Source organism: Lycorma delicatula, chromosome 3 (genome assembly GCF_047948215.1).
Source record: "Lycorma delicatula isolate Av1 chromosome 3, ASM4794821v1, whole genome shotgun sequence".
Taxonomy (NCBI): Eukaryota; Metazoa; Arthropoda; class Insecta; order Hemiptera; family Fulgoridae; genus Lycorma; species Lycorma delicatula.
This window is the reverse complement of record NC_134457.1, coordinates 217,535,087-217,557,607: the sequence shown is the minus strand read 5'-3', so window position 1 is coordinate 217,557,607 and position 22,521 is coordinate 217,535,087. Positions and strand designations below refer to the sequence as shown.

At 32.1% G+C, this 22,521-nt stretch overlaps 1 protein-coding gene across 1 annotated transcript in view; it reads left to right on the top strand.

The window, feature by feature from the left end:
• The window catches only part of LOC142321310 (glutamate receptor ionotropic, kainate 2), a 520,894-nt gene extending 499,175 nt beyond the window's left edge, over positions 1–21,719 (top strand). The window contains exons 17-19 of the mRNA XM_075359304.1: positions 16,008–16,161; positions 19,500–19,540; positions 21,693–21,719. Coding sequence (XP_075215419.1) covers positions 16,008–16,161; positions 19,500–19,540; positions 21,693–21,719 — 222 coding nt within the window. The remainder of the gene's footprint in view (positions 1–16,007; positions 16,162–19,499; positions 19,541–21,692) is intronic.
• Positions 21,720–22,521: the final 802 nt, after the last annotated feature.

Genomic DNA, 22,521 nt, shown 5'->3' with positions numbered 1-22,521 from the left:
AAATTAAGATAAGACTGATATAGAAATATAAAATATTGTATTACATTATATTATATTAATATAAAAATGTAAGATTAATGTAGGTTAAGGATTTAGTTAAAGTTGGATGGATTGAATAGTGAATTAGCGTGTCTATTTTTATTTTCTATTTTTTTTGGTTTTTTTACGCTTTACTTTGAGATTGTGTTTTACGTATCAATCTAAGAAAAATTATTTGTTTATATAAAGTTCATCCAGCTGTAAATCTTAAAAAATATTTTATTTTTGTGTTTAAACAGTTATTTTTTTCTCGTCGGATTTCCCGCCCTTCGGAGCCGGATTTGCGACTAAGCATATGTTCAGCTCCAAGAAGTGTCATCGCCTTAAACTACCTCAGAAGAGCACAAGGCCCCGTCCAGGCAGCCGGGATTCGGTCTCCTTACTTGCCGTGCCTCAAATGAGGGGATCCCAAAGGATTCCCCTCACCGGGGCTCCGGCCTTAACGCCACGCCTCTAACGAGGAATCCCAAAGGGATCTCCACCGGGACTAAGGTCTTACTTTCCCCTCAACGATTGTGCAAGAGACTTGCCATCCGATCATCGATGATGAGACGCCGAAGCCTCCCACCCCTCTCGGATGAAGCTGTCCCTTGCAGACAACACAGCGCAGCTGAGCACATATTCATGGCGTTGGTGCTGCAAGTGCGGCCAAATTACATTCTCGATCTCCGAGTGGATGTCTGTGCGATCTGCATGGCAGACAGAAAGGTTCCTGTTTGCAGTCGCTCCTCACGTGACCGGCCATACCGCAGGCAAAACAACGACCACTTCGGTCTGGTGCAAGACAAATTCGACCCAATGACCTGTACCCCAACACCGATACCAAACGTCATCTGAGGCACTGTTGGCCCGATGCGTGCGGCCACGATGATAACAGTAAAATTGTCTTTGTACAAATATAATTAAACCGATGTAAACAAATTTACAACTGTATAAACAAGCCCCTAGCAACACTAGGCAAAGTTCAAAAATAAAAAATATTACTTAAAACAACAAAACAGAAAAATAAATAAAAAACAAACAAAAAACTAAAAACCTAACACAAACATAAATCCCCAAACAAAACTCAAGAAATCAAAAACCATAAATAACTACGAAAAATAACAAAATATAACAATATAATCACAGAGCTCCTATACAATCAATCTATCTCTTCGACGTCAGCTGTGATTGACAGTTTTATTTTTTTTTTAACCTCCGAGACTATCGTTAAATATTGCTTCAGAGGACGAGATGAATTGATTTATAGGATGTATGAAAATGCCATGCCTGACCGGGATTTGAAACCGGGACCTCCGGATGAAAGGCACTCGCGTCACGGAGGCTGGTATAAAGTTATTTAAAATATCACAAATATACTTTTAGGTTAGATGAATATAGAAAACCGTAATACATAAAAATTAAATAAACTTTAATTTATAAAAATTAAAATAAATAAATAAATTAAGGAAAACGTAAAATAATAAAACAAATTTTAATGAAAGGAAAAGAAATAACTTATATTGGAAAAATCTGTTAGTAAAAATTAGATTTATGAATTTAACATTAAAAAATTCTTATAAATATTATTACGTATGTAGTGCTTTACTAACCCCAAAAATATAACAAAATTTAAGTGTACAGAAATCTTGTCTAACGTGAGAATGTTGACAAATTAAATGACTGTGAAGTTTCAAAATTAAGAGTTTTTAAGAGAAATAGCAGAAGAGAAAAAACTTAATGAAATAATTGTAAAAGTAAAAGTATAAAATAATTAGCTCGGTAGGTCATACCTTTAGGCTTTCACAGTTATTCAATTTAGCAGTAGAGAGAAGTGGAAAGAGTTTAAAAAAAAGAAAGATTCTAATAAATGATAAGACAAGGAAGTAGGACGTAACTAATATAATTATAAAGATTATAAAATTAAAAAATATTGGAAAGAAATTTAGTAGTAGTATAAAATATTCAAATTAAAATTAAACTCGAAATAACTGGCAAGGATGATGCTGATTTTTATCGACATCTACAAAGAACCTAAAATAAAACCGCTCCCCAATAGATATACTTTAATATCACTTTGCCCTTAGATGTTATTTACATTCCTATTTAAATAAAGTATTTATTAAACATCATCTCGAATGAATTGTTAAACCATGAAAAGATTTCCTAACAAAAATTTGTACAACTTCAATGTTTTTTTTGTTTGTTTTTAATCTCCGGAACGACCATTAGGTATTGCTTCAGAGAATGAGATGAATGACTTGTAGCGTGTATGAAAAATGCCATGCCCGACCGGGATTGGAACCCGGGACCTCCGGATGAATGGCCAAGACTCTACCACTCGCGCCACGGAGGTTGGCTTCAATCTTTACGTATCATAAAAACCAAACATATTTAATAATAACTAAAGTGGCAATATTTTCGACTACAAAGTACTAAATATTACTTCAATTTTTCTTATCCTGTAAAAATAATCTACTCTGACAATCTGACTTCACAAAATGTAATTAAATACATTTTCAAGTATTGACACGATTGAAACAAAATGTTCGCAAAATGTATAAAAAATATTCATACAATATTTGTAGTAATAATGGCTAGTTAACAAAACCTCTTTTGTCAATCCGTTATATCCAATCAACTTAATAATATATTATTTCTATTTTCAAGAAAATATTTACACTTTTTCTAATATAAAAAAATGATACTGGGGTAATTAGAAAGGGAGTCCGACAAGGATGTTCCCTATCCCCGTTACTTTTTAACCTTTACATGAAACTAGCAGTTAATGATATTAAAGAACAATTTAGATTCGGAGTAACAGTACAAGGTGAAAAGATAAAGATGCTACGATTTGCTGATGATATAGTAATTCTAGCCGAGAGTAAAAAGGATTTAGAAGAAACAGTGAATGGAATAGATAAAGTCCTCCACAAGAACTACCGCATGAAAATAAACAGGAACAAAACGAAAGTAAAATGAAGTAGAAATAACAAAGATGGACCACTGAATGTGAAAATAGGAGGAGAAAAGATTACGGAGGTAGAAGAATTTTGTTATTTGGGAAGTAGAATTACTAAAGATGGACGAAGCAGGAGCGATATAAAATGCCAAATAGCACAAGCGAAACGATTTTTCAGTCAGAAATATAATTTGTTAACATCAAAAATTAATTTAAATGTCAGGAAAAGATTTTTGGAAGTTTATGTTTGGAGTGTCGCTTTATATGGAAGTGAAAATTGGACAATCGGAGTATCTTAGAAGCTTTTGAAATATCGTGCTATAGGAGAATGTTATAAATCAAGAGGTGTTGCGGCAAATCGATGAAGAAAGAAGCATTAGGAGAAATATCGTTAAAAGAAGAAACAAACTTATAGCCCTCATATTAAGGTACCATGGAATAGTCTCTTTAATATTGGAGGGACAGATAGAAGGGAAAAATTGTGCAGGCAGACAACGTTTGGAATATGTAAAACAAATTGTTATGGATATAGGATGTAGGGAGTATACCAATATGAAATGACTAGCACTAGATAGGGAATCTTTGAGAGCTGCATCAAAACAGTCAAATGACTAAAGACAAAAAAAAAAATATATACACGAGTAAATTTCGTAAATAACGCTTTGTTTTTTCCTGAGTATGCTTTCCATTGCTTTAGAGTATTCAAGTGTATAATTATATTATTCAAAATTTTATTGTATTTATTTATCAAATGATTGTAGACAAAAAGAAAATGGGGTAAACAAGTCGTGGATGAAAAACTGAGGTAGATCTAAAAGGCAATAGAATACGAACATATAAATCATGGAAAAGAGGAAAAATTTACTAATTTTATTAGTGATCTATTTGATCTCCGTGGTGGAGGGGTAGTGTTTTGGCCTTTCAGCTGGGAGTCCCGGATTCGAATCCCAATAGATAAGGTGAAATCTTTCATACTTGACAAAATTCAATTTCTATGTTCTCATGTTCTCACCTACATGTTTCAAAGCTTCTAAGAGTATGATGAATAAAATCATAAAATATATAGCCCAGTAAAGGCCCAACCTTTTTTAAATATTGTATCCCCTTAGGAAACATTAAAGGAAAATATAACCATTCTCGGTAATGAACTATATACAGCATGAAATTTCATGTTAAAAATAATCCGTTTCTGATATGTAACGCCAAATATTATACGTAAATACATACGTACAGTTTTACATACATACGTAAGTTTTTAAATATATTCTAACGAAATATAATAATTATTAAAAAACGATTACCATCAATTTACTAATCTTTAAAATGGCGCTGAATTTAAAAATAGCTAAAAGTACTACATTTCAAATGTAAGTGCAGAAAAAGTTTCACGTTGATTCTATTTTTTTTAAATTTTACTTGTTTTTACATTTTTTTACTTTAATTTTTATTTAAAATTAGATTAAGCCAGCAAACCATTCCGCCCGTATGAATAAAAGTAACGCAAAGACAAGAAAAAGAAATCTGCGTCTTTATAAAAATAAGAAAACGTGATTTGAAGAACAATGCAAAAATAAAACAGTTGTTGATTAAATAGTAAGGCTCTTCCTAAAGTGAGGATAGATATAATTTTTCTACATAATGTTAACAATTTTAAAAATTATCACGCGAAAATACTTTTGAATAGCAGAACGGTAACAGATTAATACATCAATACGCAAAAATAATCTATTATTAAACGATGAAGATAAAATAAAATAAATAATAAATATCTGCAACAAATAGAGTAAAGTTTTTCACTTAATGTATTCTGAAAATAAGTTACAAGAAAGGCGAAGAAAGTGCCGCTACAAAATAAAAATTGTACTGTCAATATATGCCCATTTGGTGAAGAAAAAGACTTGAACATAAAAATAAGTATAAAAACCTGGTTGAACTGAGAAACTAATCTTCTTTAAGTGAGAAAATATCAAAAACATATTAAAAATCTAATTAAAAAATCGGACCTTATATAAATGATTATTAATGTCATGTAATAAGTACAAGTAATTATAGAAGAAATACGAGGGATTTTTATCTAAATTAAAAGACCACTGGGAAATTTCTCTCCTTAAGGTTGACAAAGGTGTATCGTTCACGGCCATTGTACACACTGCATTGTTTTCTGTAAGTTGTCGCGCTGTAGTATCGTTGATTACGAGTGAGTTTTTACGTTATAAAATGAAAAGGAAAATCGATATTGCCGCCGACTTTGAAATACGAGGAGTCAAAGTTTTTTAAACTTTCAAAACGTTAAGCCGGCTGAAATTGATAGGCAGTCAGTTGCTGTGTACGTTGACAATGTAATGAATGAAAGAAACGTCCGGAAATGTTGTGAAAGGTTTTGAAATAACAGGATTAATGTGCACGATGAAGAACGTTCGGGTTGGCCCTCGATAATCACCGAGGACTTGTTGAAACGCGTCGATAATGAAATCATAAAAGATCGTCGCTCAACGATTTCCGACCTTCTTTCTTTTTCCTGTTTAGCCTCCGATAATTACCGTTCAGATAATACTTCAGAGGATGAATGAGGATGATATGTATGAGTGTAAATGAAGTGTAGTCTTGTACAGTCTTAGTTCGACCATGTCTGAGATGTGTGGTTAATTGAAAACCCAACCACCAAAGAATACCGGTATCCACGATCTAGCATTCAAATCCATGTAAAAATAACTGAATTTATTAGGACTTGAACGCTGGAACTCTCAACTTCCAAATCAATTGATTTGGGAAGGCGCGTTCACCACTAGACCAACACGGTGGGTTGACGATTTCCGACCTGGCCCTTCTTTTTTTTTGACGTTTCAAGAGCTGTATTGTTCACACTGTTCGTGACCATTTAGGCTTCAGAAGGTTAGTGCTCGTCGGGTGCCGCATATCTTAACAGAACGTCACAAAAAAATCCGAAAGGGATCTGCTTTGGAATTTTTCATGCGCTTCACAAAAAGCGATGATGAGTTCCTTAACTCGATTGTTACCGGCGATAAAACATGGATTTCGTATTACACGCCGCAGAATTAACGGCAGTCAAGTGAATAGCGTCATCCTCAATCATCAACCAGACCGATAAAGGTCAAGCCACAGCCATTTGGACGCAAGCTGGCCACAATCTTTTGGAATCGGTTTGGTCTGGACTTAGCTCCTTCTGAGTACCGTTTGTTTGAGAAATTGAAAGAATTTTTGAGCGGTAAGAAATTCGCGGGTGACAATGAACTTAAAAATGTTATTAATCAGTAGCTAAATGGACTGGCGGCAGAAGAATACGAGGATATATTGAAGCTGGTATATAGCTACGAGAAATGTCTTAATTCATGTGGCGATTATGTAGAGAAGTAGTATAAGGTATGTTGTTTAAGGGAAATAAAAAATATTTATAAAGTTTTCAGAATAAATTTTTTTTACAATGAGACGGTCTTTAATTTAGAGATAACCTCTCGTACACGTACTTCTTCACCGGGTTGACGCTGTAGAGAATAATACACATAGTTTTAGTTCTCACCAAGCTTCAGCGAGAAAAGGATGCATATATATATATATATATATATATATATATACCTGATGCTTATATCTGGTAGCTGGTATCTAGATTTAGATAAAAGAATAATAGCTTTGTTTCTTCTTCCATTCAAGCTACTGTAAGTTTACTCCTGATATACTACTCTTGTACTACTGTTTTCCGTAATTAAGTTAATAAATTACAAAACAAGGCTTCTAGTAAAGAAGCTGTTAAGTGTAATTTTATCATACCGTATAACTAGCTTGTCCTTTTCGCATTGTTGCCGTACAACTACAACTAAATTATTAATTTAGTTATATTACTTTAATATAATTATTAAAAAAAAGTATCACACTTTCTCTGACTTTCAGCCTATTATTGTCGTTAAATTAAAAAACAACTTTACATTTAGAACCACGGCGGCAGTTCTCTAACCTATTTTACGTACTATTTTTATACATACACCCAGCAAATACCCACATTAAGAAAGCAGTATTTACTTTATAATTCATGGTTAATTCCTTTCAACAGAAATATCTGGTAAACGTTTTACTAAAGACAATTACCCCTTAATGCTAAGTAATATGATAAGAGATTATATGTAATTATCAGAAAAAAGATTTAATTTACAAAATTACAATTTTTTATTTAACCTACATGGTTTTTAGATTACATTAAAGCATATAAACGGATTTCTATCCAGAACCTCCTCCTGAAAAGCTTTATTTTATTGCCTGTTAGATTCTAAACCTTCAATCTGTTTTATATTTTCAAACAAACGCACAAATTTTTAGATAAGAGATCCTGAATCTAAAAGAAAAAAGACACCAAAGATTAAGTATATTTTGTATTGAAGCCCTTGAATTCTATAAACAAATTCCTCTCATTTTCATTAGACTATTAGCTTAATATATTAACTGAATTTTCTGTAACATAAACAAGTCCTGTATGCACCATTTCTAATTATAAAACGCCTAAATTTCGTTAGAATTCGGTTATAAAGCTCCAATAGAAAATTAGAAATATCATTACTCTCTTCGTTATTGAGAAACCTTTAAATCTTTTTTGGAGTTGGAATTTTCATCGTTTTATTTTTATTTCTTAGAAAAATCACTGCTTTACTATAGAGCCAGACAGGACCGATGAAGTTTTTTCTCCTTTCTTTGCTAAAATTTCAGCCCTCAATCCTCCAAACTATTGAGTGTTTTGAAAACCCCATGACATTGAGGGTTGGGAAAGGTATTTTTGAGATGGGCTAAATACAAATTCTATGATTTTCTTAAAGCAACTTTGCTACACATAAAATTTTCACACGCTACTTGTCATTCATTTCATCCTCTGAATCAATACATAACGGTGGTCCCGAAGTTAAAAAAAACTTCCCTTAATAATAATATAAAGCTGAAAAATTATTATATGTCTTTACTTTTAGCTGAGTTTAAAAAAAAAACAAAATATAGAAGAAAGAATGAAAATGTATTTAAAAACAAGGATGTTTTTATTACGTCTAAAAATAACGTACAATGATTTTAAACTCGAAAACAAATTTAAATACAAAAAAAAATTACCTCGCTATAAAAAAAAGAAAATAATTCCAGAATATATTATTTGCATAAAAATTATCGTAAATAATTTCCCTTATTAAGAGAACACTGAGAATAACTTACGAGGTTCTAGGGAAAATAAAGCAAATAATTATTATTATCGGTAATAAATAATATCTGATACCTGGATTAAATACCTGTGATAAAACGATTTATCACGTTTTTAAAAGAGATAATTTATGGTTCCTGCTAGTAAAAATTAGGAAAAAAATTGATTTTTATTTTTGAACGTCGTTTATCAAAATCAGGTAAACTTATTTCTATTATATACATATATATAAAATTTTACCTCAATAAAATACCAAATCATGCACCTAATTTTACAAAAAAGTTAGTAAAAAATGCATAAATTAAACAAAAAATCACGATAAATTGATATTTTTTTAATAATTAGTAAGGCGCAGTTTATTTTTACGTTCCAAACAAAAGAGTCTTTGCTTTAATTCAGTGCCTTGTTTAATTCAGTTTTCCCTCATTATCTTGGTTTATATTTGTAACTTTTTACAAGGAACAAAGACAAACTAAGTTATATTTATGAAAAAGTTAAATTTTGTTTTTTTAAACTTGACATCGGCAATATTTGTCTTTTCTTAACTGAAAATATTCTCAGGTAATTCGCCTTCTCTTGACAAAATCAGGTTTTTGACACCTACACGCTCATTGTGTATTTAAAAAATAATTAATATATAAAAAATTAACTCCACTCGATTTTTGATATTTTAATTAACAAACACTAGGGGTACATTTAAAAAAAAACGTACCCCTAATAATGTACTCCTTACAATGTTGAATTAAATCAAAATATTATAACGTTCAAAGAATTTTTTTTTAAATTTAAAACACAGGTTCTATTCTCTTTCTTGCAAGATAATATTTTTGTGTTAACACGCTGCGGAATTTTATTAAAAAAGTTCCAGGAAGAAAAATAAAATAAAATGAACAGCAACAATTTTACAAATTTTTACAGTTTTCGTAAAAAATATTTTTTGGAAATTTCAACTGAAGGTTTCCTTTCTAATAAAAAGTAAAATTTGTTACCCAGATGAATACCAAGCTGTTCTGATTGTCAATAATAACATGGAATCTGCATTTTTTTAGCATTTTATAAAAAAAATTGCAAATACAGTTCCCATAACAACCAGGAATAGCTTACGATTTCTTACTCTTGTGTATATACATATAAAAATGAATGTTTGTTAGTTTGTCCCGCATGCATTCCAATAACATTCATCCGATTACGATGAAATTTTGGTGAGTTGTTATGCACACGCCCGCGAAAGTTTCTGAATTAGTTTAGACCCGCAGATGGCGCTGGGGGTCGAGATATTTCGAAAAATTGTATTATGCTCATATTCAGCTCAAATGATTTAGCTCATATTCAGAATATGTGTTACTTAAATGGAAAGAAATACCTCTGCAAAAAATGGACCCGCTAGATGGCGCTGGGGTTCAGATATTTGGTAAAATTGCATTTACGGTTCGATTTGGTTCATATTCAGAATTTATATTAGTTACGTGAAAAGAAAAATTTTTGCAAAAACTATACCCGATAGGTAGCGCCGGTGTCAATATATTTACAGAACAAACAAATATACACACAGACTTTCTTCTTCTATATTTATAAAAGCCAATGTTCGTATACGTGTCCGTTATAGTCTAAAAAAACTACTGGACCGATCTGCGCGCGGGAAAAATATGAAAGGGGAAGGGGAAAGAAGGAAATAGGGGAAGGGGAAACAAATATATGGAAATCAAAAAGGAGAAAACGTGAAGGAAGAGGGGAATGGGAAATAGGGGAAAGAGAGTATATGGAAATGGGGAAGGGGTAAACTGTGAACAAGAGATAAAGGAAATAGGGAAAACGAAAGAAAGGGAAAAGGAGAAGCCGGAAAAGGGGAAATAGGGAATACGGAGAAAAGGGGTAAAGGGAAAGGGGAAAGGAAAAAAGGGAAATAGGAAAAAGGGATAAAGTGAAAGGTAAATTTTGTGACGTTCCGTAAATGTTCAGTTTTTTAATGTTTTATCAAACTTTCAATTGTGTTTATTTAATCTACATATATACTCAAATCAAATCTTGCAATAGCGAAGCGTTGCCGGGTTGCTAATACTAAATAAAACTTGCAATACATAATATTGTGACGTGTTATAAAAAAATAAATTATTTAAAAGATTAATCAGTTAAATTTTTTTACTATCTTCTAAATATGTGTTTTACAAACTAAAAAACCGCCAGCAGTAACTTAACTTATTGCAGTGAGAAACAGTAGCGGCATTATAATTGATGTTGGTCTAAATAATGAATAAAAAATACTGTCTTAACTGATAAACGTTCTATAAGTGTAAATTATATTTTATTTTTCATTAGTATGTTTAATAATTTTATATAAAAAAATTAAAATAAATACTTTTATATCCACAAACGTCAACTTTATCTAGGATCTACAGTGTCACATAACATCTACTCATCGATAATTTTAATTACATCACAAACTGTGATGTAAGGAAGTGGAGTGGTAAAATTTTACATTTTTTTTTATTAAATTTCGCAAGCTTTCTCATAATAGTGCAGCTTATATATTGAACTGTACGCTTGGACGCACAGATAAATTAATATATAAAATAAATACATATACAGAACTTTGATATAACAATTTATATTTACATTTAACTAGTTCGTAGTCGAATAGATTTTAAAATATATATTTCTATTTTCAATAACTATAAAAAATTCATTTATTTGCTGATAATTTTCAAAAAACTTCATAAAATTATTCGCATAAAGAATAGAAACAATCACTATGTACAAATATGTCGTGTTTATGATGATAGTAGAAAATGCACTATGCTGAACACATTAATACAAACATAAAATATATTTAGTTTAAATTTAAAAGACAATAAATTTCAAAAAAATAAATAAGTTAATGTTAAAGTAACATTTTTAATTTATTAATAAACGTGCTATGATATATTTAAAAAAAAACTATAAATTTAACAGACCTTTATAAAGTTTATTTAATAAAGTTATTATTACTCTGTAATTATTCATAAATATAACAATATTGACTTAGATGATCTTTAAAACAATAAATGTAATAATCTGAATAATTTATGTCGGCTACAATTATATAAAACGAATGCATCGTTATTTTAAGTTCTTGAAATTACCTGCAACATTAACCTGAAAGACGACGTAAATAAATCGTTACCGTTTTTGTTACTTCTGCATTTAAGCTACGCTTCACCATTTTATTTGATGCAACGGTTATTATTTGCACTGTTGCAATAAATGTAGGTTTATATTGTTCAAATAAGAAATTGAAGTAATATTCTCAATTTGTCCATAATATAGAATGTAAAATAATTTTAATGTTTGTTGTTAACATTTTATGTATTACAGAATTGTTAGTAGTAAATTAATAAAAAAAATGGCTGTATTACTTTGAAAAATTTTTCGTTCTTATCTTGAGCTTAGAATTTAACTTTTCTACCAGTAATAAAGTCGAAAATAACTAATACATTTACAACTTTGCTGTTTTTTTTTTTGGTTTTTTTTAAAAATAAAAACGATAATAATACAAAAAAAAAATTAAATTTTTCATATGATTTATAAAAAATTAATAATAATATTATAGTTTATATTTTTATAATTAATAATAGTATCATTACAAAACTAAAAATAATAAAATATTGTACAAAATTTTTTCTACGATTACAATTAACTTGTGCGAGATATTTTGTTTCATGATACATTAAATTTATTTTCTGTTTGTTCATATTAATTGTCTCACGGAAGCAGTTTTGAGGTTTTTCTAGAGAGTTTGCAAATAATTCCTTTTTATATATAAATAAATGGTCTATAAATCTAGTCTACGTATGCTGTATATAGTTAGGATGACAACAAAAATTATTTATACTGGGAAAGAGTTCAAAGAGTTTAAGAATGCGCTGTCTTTGTTGGAAGGAGAAAAAATAACCGGTTCTTCTATTAAAAAAATATATATATAATAATAACTATAATTTTTATACCAAACACCAGAACCTTTTTCATATAACTCAGTACAATACTTCACCGTATGAAAAGAACTTTAATATGTTTCTGTTGCAATTTTTAATAAGTACCGACTTATTTAAATGTTCATCGATTTATTTAATATTAAATTAAAGATTTTCTTTAACGGAAAGATATTAGTGTGTCGGTGAAGTATTAAATAATAATAATAATTTTTTTAAATTCTGAATTAAACGTAGTTGATGATAACTTAGTTACCATCTTGTACAAATGACAGATTCTCAAATAACTGTAAATAAACGCTTTATGAATTGTTTATATACTGTTTGTTCGTGTTTCGTTTACATATATTTAGTATTATTTCAAGCATTTACGAGGTGTGTGAAAAAAGCAATGAGACTGAATTTTTGCTTACCAAAGGTTTTATTTTTTCAAAATAACAATATTATCCCCCAAAGTAGTTCCCTTGGGCAGCTATACACCGGCGGAGTCGTAGTTCCCACTTCTGGTAGCAGCGCTGGAAGACTTCAACTGGTCGGTCACAGTCTTTTGAATGTTCTCCAGAGTTCCAAAATGACCTCCTTTTAAGACATGTTTCAATTTCGGGAAAAGGAAAACGCCACAAGGACTCAAATCAGGTGAATAGGGGGGTTGAGGAACCGTAGGAATGCATTTTGAGGTCAAAAATTCCCTGACGGAAATGGTCGTGTGACACGGGGCATTGTCATGATGAAGCATACACTTGTGTGCAATGTCTGGTCTCACGCGAATCACTCTTTTCCTGAGCCTTTCAAGGACACCTTTGTAAAACACTTGGTTGACAGTTTGTCCTGGAGGAACAAATTCTTTACGCGCGATACTCCTACTGTAAAAAAAATCAAATCAGCATTGTTTTGATCTTTCATTTGCTCATTCGACATTTTTTCGGTCGAGGAGATGACGGAGTGAGCCACTCTTCGCTATGCCGCTTTGTTTCAGGATCGTACTCAAATATCCAGGATTCATCACCTGTGATCGCACGATTGAAGAATTCTTGGTCGTTGTGAATCCTCTCAAGAAGATCAACGCACACGTTTCTTCGATTGTCCTTCTGTTTCCTTGTTTGTTTTTCGGCACCAATTTCGCATGTCCAATTCGTCTGTCAAAATTTGATGTACGGTGAATGTGTTTAAATTTAACTGTTCACTCATTATCCTTATTGTCTGATCTCACAAGAACCCTCACACGCTCAACGTTTTCGTCGGATTTTGAAGTTGAAGGTCTCCCTGAGCGAGGTTGATCTTCAACGTGTTCTCGGCCTTCCAAAAATGATTTGTGACAGCGGAAAACTTGTGCTCTTGATAAGCAATGTTCCCCATAGGCCTGTTTCAACTTTTCAAAGTCACACTTGCGGATTCCCCAAGTTTAGTGCAAAACTTGATTGCACAACTTCGCTCTAAATTCCGATGCTTCATTTTCGTAACACACAACAAAAACACAACTTCACTGATGGCGCTGTCAAAAATGATGTGTTGGCAGTAAGAGTTTCAACTCTTACTGAGCATGTGGAAGCGATAAACAAGCCGGTCTAGCTCAGACCGGTAGACACAGCTATGCCAGATCGCTCGCAGTGTTACCAATCTCATTACTTTTCTCACACACCTCGTATTATTATTTTTAAATTTTAGTATGAACTTAATTTACTACTACTTAATTTAATAACTACTTAAACTTTGTTTATTTTTTTTTCAATTAGTTTCTTGCTTTTTAGCGATACTCTGATTAAAGTTTTACCATGATCTCTCATGATGCGTACAGGTAGTTGTTTCTTTAAATCCAAGGAATATTCTTTTATCTAGATAAATATATATTCATGGATTATTTACCTATGGATTACTTACCTATCATATTATCATATTAGTTCGTGGAGATTCACGACCACAGCTAGAAAGCAGAGCGCAGGCGGCTTTGTCAACCGCCGAAGGCTGGATGGACATTCAAAATTTAAAAATTTCTGTGCCCAAAACGAAGTTTATGCTTCTAAAGGGCGCAGACAAATTATCATGCAGTCGAAACCCCCACATTAAATATAAAGGCTGTGTAATCAGCCGAGTAAGGGTTCATAAGTACCTAGGTGTTTTGTTTGATGATAAGTTGCTGTTTAGTAACCATATTAAGCAAGTTGCGGCGGACGCCGTCTCTGTGATGCACAAACTTAGACGGATTGCTCGGAAAGACTACGGGCTGTCGGGCCGCCAAATGTACTTGGTGTACCGAGGCGTCTTCGGGTGCATGATCGCATACGCGGCGCCGGTTTGGGCGCACAGGTTGGAAAGAAATAGAGCACTACTTCAAAATTTAAGGAGTGCCCAGCGCAGAGCCATGATTGTATGCACTGGTGTATTTAAAACAACCTCCTACGAGGCTACTACTGTATTGGGAAAGGCTCTCCCAATCGATTTAGTGGTGAAAATTCGGGCAGTCATGTGGAAGTTGCGTAGAGGTCGGGAGGCCGAGGCATTTGGGATGCGGTTTCGAGCCGGGCCAGAACCGGATCGGAACGGTGATCACAATGCACCGGAGCAAAATTTCGTCCAGTTGCCCATCTCCCGTCTGCGGAAAAGGCTTCAAAGCCTCGCGATGGAGGCATGGCAGCTTGAATGGCACACCACGACTAAGGGTAGATCCTTGTATAATTTTATACAGGATTTGGGGGGATGGTATGCCTCGAGTTCTTTCTTAAGGGCGTCGGGTGCCCAGGTGCTCACCAACCATGTGAATCTAAACCAATATCTGTTTCGGTTTCGCCTGGTGGCTGATGAGTTGTGTGTCTGCGGGGAGGTCCAGTCAAATGTACATATGATGTACGACTGCCCGGCCCTTGGGGGGGGCCAGAGACCGTGCCACCCTGGAACTTAGAGGTCAGGGGGAAACCTGGCCGCTCACAAGCGGCGAGGCAGTGTGGCGAGAGCCGCACTGTCGGACCGTGTGGGAGTTCCTCGATGAGGTTGCTATGTTCAACCGTCATCGGTAAATTTAAGGGATTAAATGTAAATGCATTTAGACTCCTAAAAGCTTTGCTGCTGGAAACCAATTACCTTGGTAAGAGGGCTGGCCACCAGCCAAATCAGCTCCAAGCGCTGTTAAATGGTGGACAGGTACTAGCTGGCATACAGCGACCGAGGCGTGACAGCCAAAATTGCTGTCTTTTTAATTAATCGACGTAAATAAATTGTACAAGGGGTGCGCCTCCCCGATCTAGTTTTATGTTTGACAAGTGAGCGATTGGGACACTTCAGCGGGTGCTGTATGGCGCCCTGCTTGATTCGCTCACGCATGTTAGGTAGCTCACTAGGAGCTTTTAGGATTTGGGTCGCTAAACTGTTCGAGGCTCAGTAGCCGTTCTTGGCACGGAACATTTGGTCTATGCTCTAGGGCGACCGAATGGGGTGGTGGTGGGAGAAATGCCAGTTAACCAAATTACCTATCATATACATATAGTTGTATGCCGATACTTGGGACAGTTACATTAGCTGCTTTATATCATTACCGGTGAGTTTAAAGCACAATAAATCGTTTTATAACAAAGACAAATAGTTGCCAGTACGATTATTTCCCACAATTTTGCTGTTATCTATGCGATTTCATTATTTTACTGAAATTTATTTACAACTTACAGCAGAAAAACTAAGAATTCTTTTTTATCTGCGACTGGAAAATATCTAGGATCCAGGATAAAAAAGACATCATTCTTTCAGCGTTAATCTGATGAAATATTCTAACCGTTACAATCCATCGGTAAAGTGAATCTAAATTTTTGCTATACAATTAAAAAAACAAATGAATAGTAATAATAAATAGAGAAATAAATATAAAGATTGACTTTCTTTTTTTCAGCAATCTCTTTGTTCAGAAATGGCAGAAGAATTAAGATTCGCAGTACGCTGTCACGGTTCAAGGCAAAGACCTGCATTAAAAAGGTCGTGCACGAGATGTTCACCAGGTACAACTTATGTACCGGCAGCCCTGGAGATGCCTCATCTAAATGGGGTAAATGAACAATTAAATTTTAATGAATTTCATTAGCATAAATAATATAAATTATTCTAAACTCCAACATTGCATCAATTTATACAAAAAAAAAGTTATAATGAAAGTTACAAAGATTTACACAAAAAGTATTCTAATATTCAGTAACGTCATTAAACGACCATTGTCGTAATATCATTAAGTTACATTTCATTGTAGTAATATATTACTCAAAATCAGTCTTTAATCCTTTCCATGATGTGTAACATTTAAGAATGGTGTAAAAATAAAGGAATATTGCCAAATAATCATTATTTTTCACACTTGTTAATCGGCACTACTTATAAAGTATTTCGTATAAAATATGCATAAACCTCTTATCGCAATAAAAAAAAATATATTTAGATATATTTATATTAATAAAACAAAAGCTGAAAACCAAAATACAATTATGTCTGATTGTAAACAGTCCGAGTTGAAAGGAAAACTATTGTTAAAAATACAGTATACCACCTATCCTCAGAAAAGGTAATCTTTTACTTTCAGTTTGGTTATTCACAGCGAAGGTATATTGCATTTAATTTCATAGTTGGCTAGTTTAAATAACGGGTGCAAGGTTTTAGGTAGTTCATTGCAAGTAATACATTAAAAAAAGATTCTTTACCGGTTCTATTGTTTTTGTATTTGGTAATTGTGATTTTTTTTTTAAATTTACTTATTTTGGTAATTTATTACTTATCAGTAAACTTTAAAAATTTGTATTTACAGAATTTTGAAGACTGCTCTTTATATTGACAAATATATGATATGGACAAATCTACCGGACATTTAAAAGAACAATTTTATAAAACTAAATAATAAAACTTTATTTGTTGTACACCTTGAACGGTAGATTTGTAAAATGTTTTCTTGTGTACCGTAGCGATATAAATAAAATGTTACTGAAGTAATATACTCGATACAATAGATTTTTACAAGTCAGGTTGGGAAAAATTTAAAGAAAAACCTCAGTTAATTATGGTGCACTATTTTTAAATGTGGAAATCAGCGCTCGACTCTCATGACCTACATCAAATCTTTTTCTGCATTAAAAAGAATGCATTTATATTAATCTAATGCAGAATCTTCTGCAGAAATAGCGAATGAAATTAAGACAAAGTAATATAAATTTTAATTTAAAAAAATATAATTAGTGTAGCTCATTTTATCCAGCTGAATTACACAAAGTTAATTCTCTTAGAATAACAGTTAAATTAAAAACATTAACCGTTTCATTAGTAACAACTTTAAAGACAAAACTTCATTCCACACAGAAAAAAACTTAAATTTTTCTAACTGTGACACGATATTATGTAAGATATTCTGATATTGCATATAAAATATACAATATCTAACCGGAATTCGAACCTAGTATCTCCTCCGGATAAAAGATCGAAACGCTACCACTCCCCCACGGAGATCGGCACTAATGAGATATAACCAAGATCAGCCTATTGCATCATAAATTATAAAATATTTAAAAAAAGTTAAATTTAACAGTTTCTTGTACCCTAACATTAGAAATCTACTTCATTTCTTTGAATAAAATCCAGCTATTTTATATAGAAGAAATTCTCTTATCTCATTCAAAATGACGATCGATATGAAAATTTAAGTATTGTATTTAGTATTTTAAGAGGGATTACGAGACCTGGCTTTACCTAATAGCTGGATCTTGTTTTTTAGCCATTGGACATTGGATAGGAGACACGGGTTCCCGAGCCAGTTCACTGGCAGCCACTCCGGGCAGATAACACCAAGGAGCACTAGATCTACAGGTCCTGGCATCCTCAACGTGAAAACCTAACAGGGTCAGACCTACACCTAAAACTGATAATTGTAAGAGAATTAAAGATGTCCTTTCTTATCACCCTACCTGTTTTATACAGGGTTGGGTGATGAGAAAGGAAAATGTATCATCACAGGAATCATAGAACTAGAGAACTCAAGGTGTTCCATGCAGAGGGTCCTTAAGCACAAAATCTTTCAGGAGATCGGGATATTTGCTCGGATGAGAGCAGCACATTACTGATGATCAATTTCACATTAACCTTGTGTAGACGTTGTTACAATAATTTATTTACCACCAGGAATTAGAAAACGTTTTACACGTCACATCCTTGTTTATTCGCAGAATTTTTTGATGTGTGGAAATACAAAAACAGAATACTCAACAGGCTATTATGCCCTGTTAACTTAAAACTGAAGTACATTGCTCAAGGTTATCAAGTTTCTTATTATTATGTCAAACTTTTTCTTATAGAGTAAATATATTCATTAACTTGGATTCACCTTTTCTCTAGTTAATAGATAAATAAAATAATTAGATTTGACATATAACTCTACTTTTGTGTCAAAAAAAAGTACTAGAATCTTTTGATAAAAGTTCAGATACATTCCTCAGCTTTCAATTTTTGTATAGTTTGCTGTACAAATTTAATCTTACGTTACTTAATTTTATGAATAATTGAACTTAAGATCTAACCGATCGATTTATTTTTAAACCATTTTATTATTTTGTAATCTGATAAGGAAATGGAACTCACTGAAGGCTGAGAGGAGATAATTTAAATAATTCATTGTTTCGCGATAAGTATGTTCGTTCTCTATGTGATAAGTATGATCTACACTATGTCTCACTCTTTCTTAGAGTTGAGATGCTTGTAAATCAACTTGATGCATATGATACTACTTATCAAAGATGTTTTTACTGGGATTATGATGTTCATTATACAACCAATCCTCTTGGTATGCAGAGTGAATGTATCACATGTAAGGCTGAATTTCAAAGGGTTAATTTAGCAAGCTGAAATGCAATCGTTTATTTTGCTTCATGATGAAGGCAACGGGTATCTGTTTCGTAATATTCACTAGTAAGTCTTCGAAGATACTATTTTTCTTTAGAATAAACTTGTCTTGTGTTAGATTGCCTGAGTAGATCAAAAAAAATAAAAATGTTGCCAACAAGCATTAAAATATACTATTTATTCTAAATAAATTCTTTTAAACTTAAAAGTTTCAGTTGTTAGTTTTGGTTAAAGTATGTACATACGATATATGTAAGTATACAATTATGATATATGCAAAAATATAGGAGAAGAACAATTTGGTTTCAGAAAAAGTAAAGTGACAAGGGAAGCATATTAGAGCTCATCCTAAGAGTAGAAGGAAGATTAAAGAAAAACAAACCAACATAGTTGGCATTTATAGACCTAGAAAAGGCATTCGATAACGTAGACTGGAATAAAATGTTCAGCATTTTAAAAAAATTAGGGTTCAAATACAAAGATAAAAGAACGATTGCTAACATTTACAGGAACCAAACAGCAATAGTAATAATTGAAGAACATAAGAAAGAATCCGTAATAAGAAAGGGAGTCCGACAAGGATGTTCCCTAACCCGTTACATTTAATCTTTACATAAAAATAGCAGTTAATGATGTTAAAGCACAATTTAGATCCGGAGTAACAGGACAAGGTGAAAAGATAAAGATGATACGATTTGCTGATGATATAGTAATTCTAGCTGCAAGTAAAAAGGATTTAGAAGAAACAATGAACGGCATGGATGAGAAACTACAGCTGAATATAAACAAGGACAAAACGAAAGTAATGAAATGTAGCAGAAATAACGAAGATGTAAAAATAGGAAGAGAAAAGATTGAGGTAGAAGAATTTTGTTATTTGGGAAGTAGAATTACTAAAGATGGACGTATCAGGAGCAATATAAAATGCCGAATAGCACAGGCGAAACGAGCTTTCAGTCAGAAATATAATTTGTTTACATCAAAAATTAATTTCAACGTCAGGAAAAGATTTTTGAAAGTAAATGTTTGGAATGTAGCTTTATATGGAAGTGAAACTTGAACGATCGGAGTACCTGAGAATAAAAGATTAGAAGCTTTTGAAATGCGGTGCTATAGGAGAATGTTAAAAATCAGACGTGGATAAAGTGACAAATGAAGAGGTATATAGATGAAGAAAGAAGCATTTGGAAAAATATAGTTAAAAGAAGAGACACACTTATAGGCCACATACTAAGGCATCCTGGAATAGTCGCTTTAATATTGGAAGGATAGGTAGAAGGAAAAAATTGTGTAGGCAGGCCACGTTTGGAATATGTAAAACAAATTGTTAGGGATGTAGGATGTAGAGGGTATACTGAAATGAAACGACTAGCACTAGATTCCCTATCTAGGGAAGCTTGGAGAGCCGCATCAAAACAGTCAAATGACTGAAGACAAAAAAAAAAATATATATATACACGAGTAAATTTCGTAAATAACGCTTTGTTTTTTCCTGAGTATGCTTTCCATTGCTTTAGAGTATTCAAGTGTATAATTATATTATTCAAAAAATTATTTTAATTAATAAATTTGTTTATTATTCATTAATTCTTTTTTTATAAAAAAAAATTCTATTGACTTGGATTAATCTACTTTTAATGCCATCCCTAAATCATCCATCTTTTGAAATTTTACTTAATAAATAAAAAAATTCTACAAAGATTCTAAATCAGATGGGCGGATAAATTGATGAATGAAGATGTGTTGCGGCAAATCGATGAAGAAAGAAGCATTTGGAGAAATATAGTTAAAAGAAGAAACAGACTTATAGGCCACATACTAAGGCATCCTGGAATAGTCGCTTTAATATTGGAAGGACATGTAGGAGGAAAAAATTGTGTAGGCAGGCCACGTTTGGAATATGTAAAAGAAATTGTTAGGGATGTAGGATGTAGAGGGTATACCGATATGAAACGACTAGCACTAGATAGGGAATCTTGGACAGCTGCATCAAACCAGTCAAATGACTGAAGACAAAAAAAAAATACAAAATCTTTTACTTTTTAATATCATCTTAACAAATGAAGTCAAATAAAAGATAGAAATAGTAATATTAATATGAAGATTACTCATGCCAAATAAAAGATTATAAACAGCATTAAAACACCTAGAAGTAGATTTCCTAGTGAAATGAAGAGAACACTTTCTGATGTTTTTTTTAAAAAACACATGCTATTCATAAAGCCATCAGTAGAATATTGAAAATAGCTATATATATGTAGTTTAGGTTTAGAAAATAAATGGTTTTTAACCATTGTTCATGAAGCCAACCTGTATGGAATCAAAGTGTTCTATTATTTGAAGTTATTTTCTAACAAACCTTTTACTCATATACCAACCAGCTTCAATTTTCCATGCAGCCAGGAAGCCAAGAAGAGGATATTGTACATCTGACTTTAATTTATTTACACTCGATTCTGCCAATACTTTTTGTTTTTATTCATTCATTATACATAGCTGCGGGTAATTTTTTTATTGCATAACATATTTTACCCTATTTAACAATTAAAGAATTAAACTTATTTTTATAAAATTAACTGGCGTAAAGGGACTTTATCCTTTACAACGCAATTAAATTTTTAAAATTGTAAAATTCAGTAGTTAATTCTATTTTAGTACATAAACATAATGATATAATTTATCATTATTTATGTATGTATTGTTACAGATGATTGTTGGCGTAGTCAATAATTGATACAGTCGGAGAGTAGAGATTATTAACCACAAAATCATATGTTGTTCATTTCTACAATTACATTCTAAAATACAGTTGTTCAATTATGAAAGATATTGAGCGGTATTTTATGTGATTTATTGTCAGTGCAGTTCCAAAAGTACAATTTTATTCTTTCCATTGGAACAGCATTGCGCGTACACAGTGATGAACGCTTTTCTAGTGTTAAGACAAAAGGTTTTTTTTTATTTTCTTCGGTTTAACTTCCAAGTAGTACAATATCCTGTACTAGATATGATTTACACCAATAGATGTTACAAAATATTTTAAACTTCAAACTGGCCCTATTCCAACCAAGTTTTACTTAGCTCAGACTAGAAATGTGTTAATATATTTTTGCCTTTAAAGAACACGCATCATTTTTTTTTTACGAATTTAAAATAAATTAGTTTCCTTTATAGAACATTCATAATACTAGTTTATTGTAGTCAAGAACTAAAATAATTTTTAAAAATAAAAAGGAAAAAGTGTTGAATTTGTTAATAAATTTTTGCCAAGTTACTTCATTATTAAGTACTGAAATTTAAAGTTTATTCCAGCTCAATAGATAAATAAATTCACATTATACTTTATAAATAAATAAAATAAAATAATTTTTTTACCGATTTTTTTTAATTTTAAAAGTCAAGTATTTCGTAATTCGATCGCATGGAGTGAGTTGGGGGGGGGGGGGGTTAAAATGAATTACCTCTATATTTTGAGGTATGAAGAGTAAAAAAATACCATTACACTTAACTTGGGGTTTCCTTATATATATTTATAT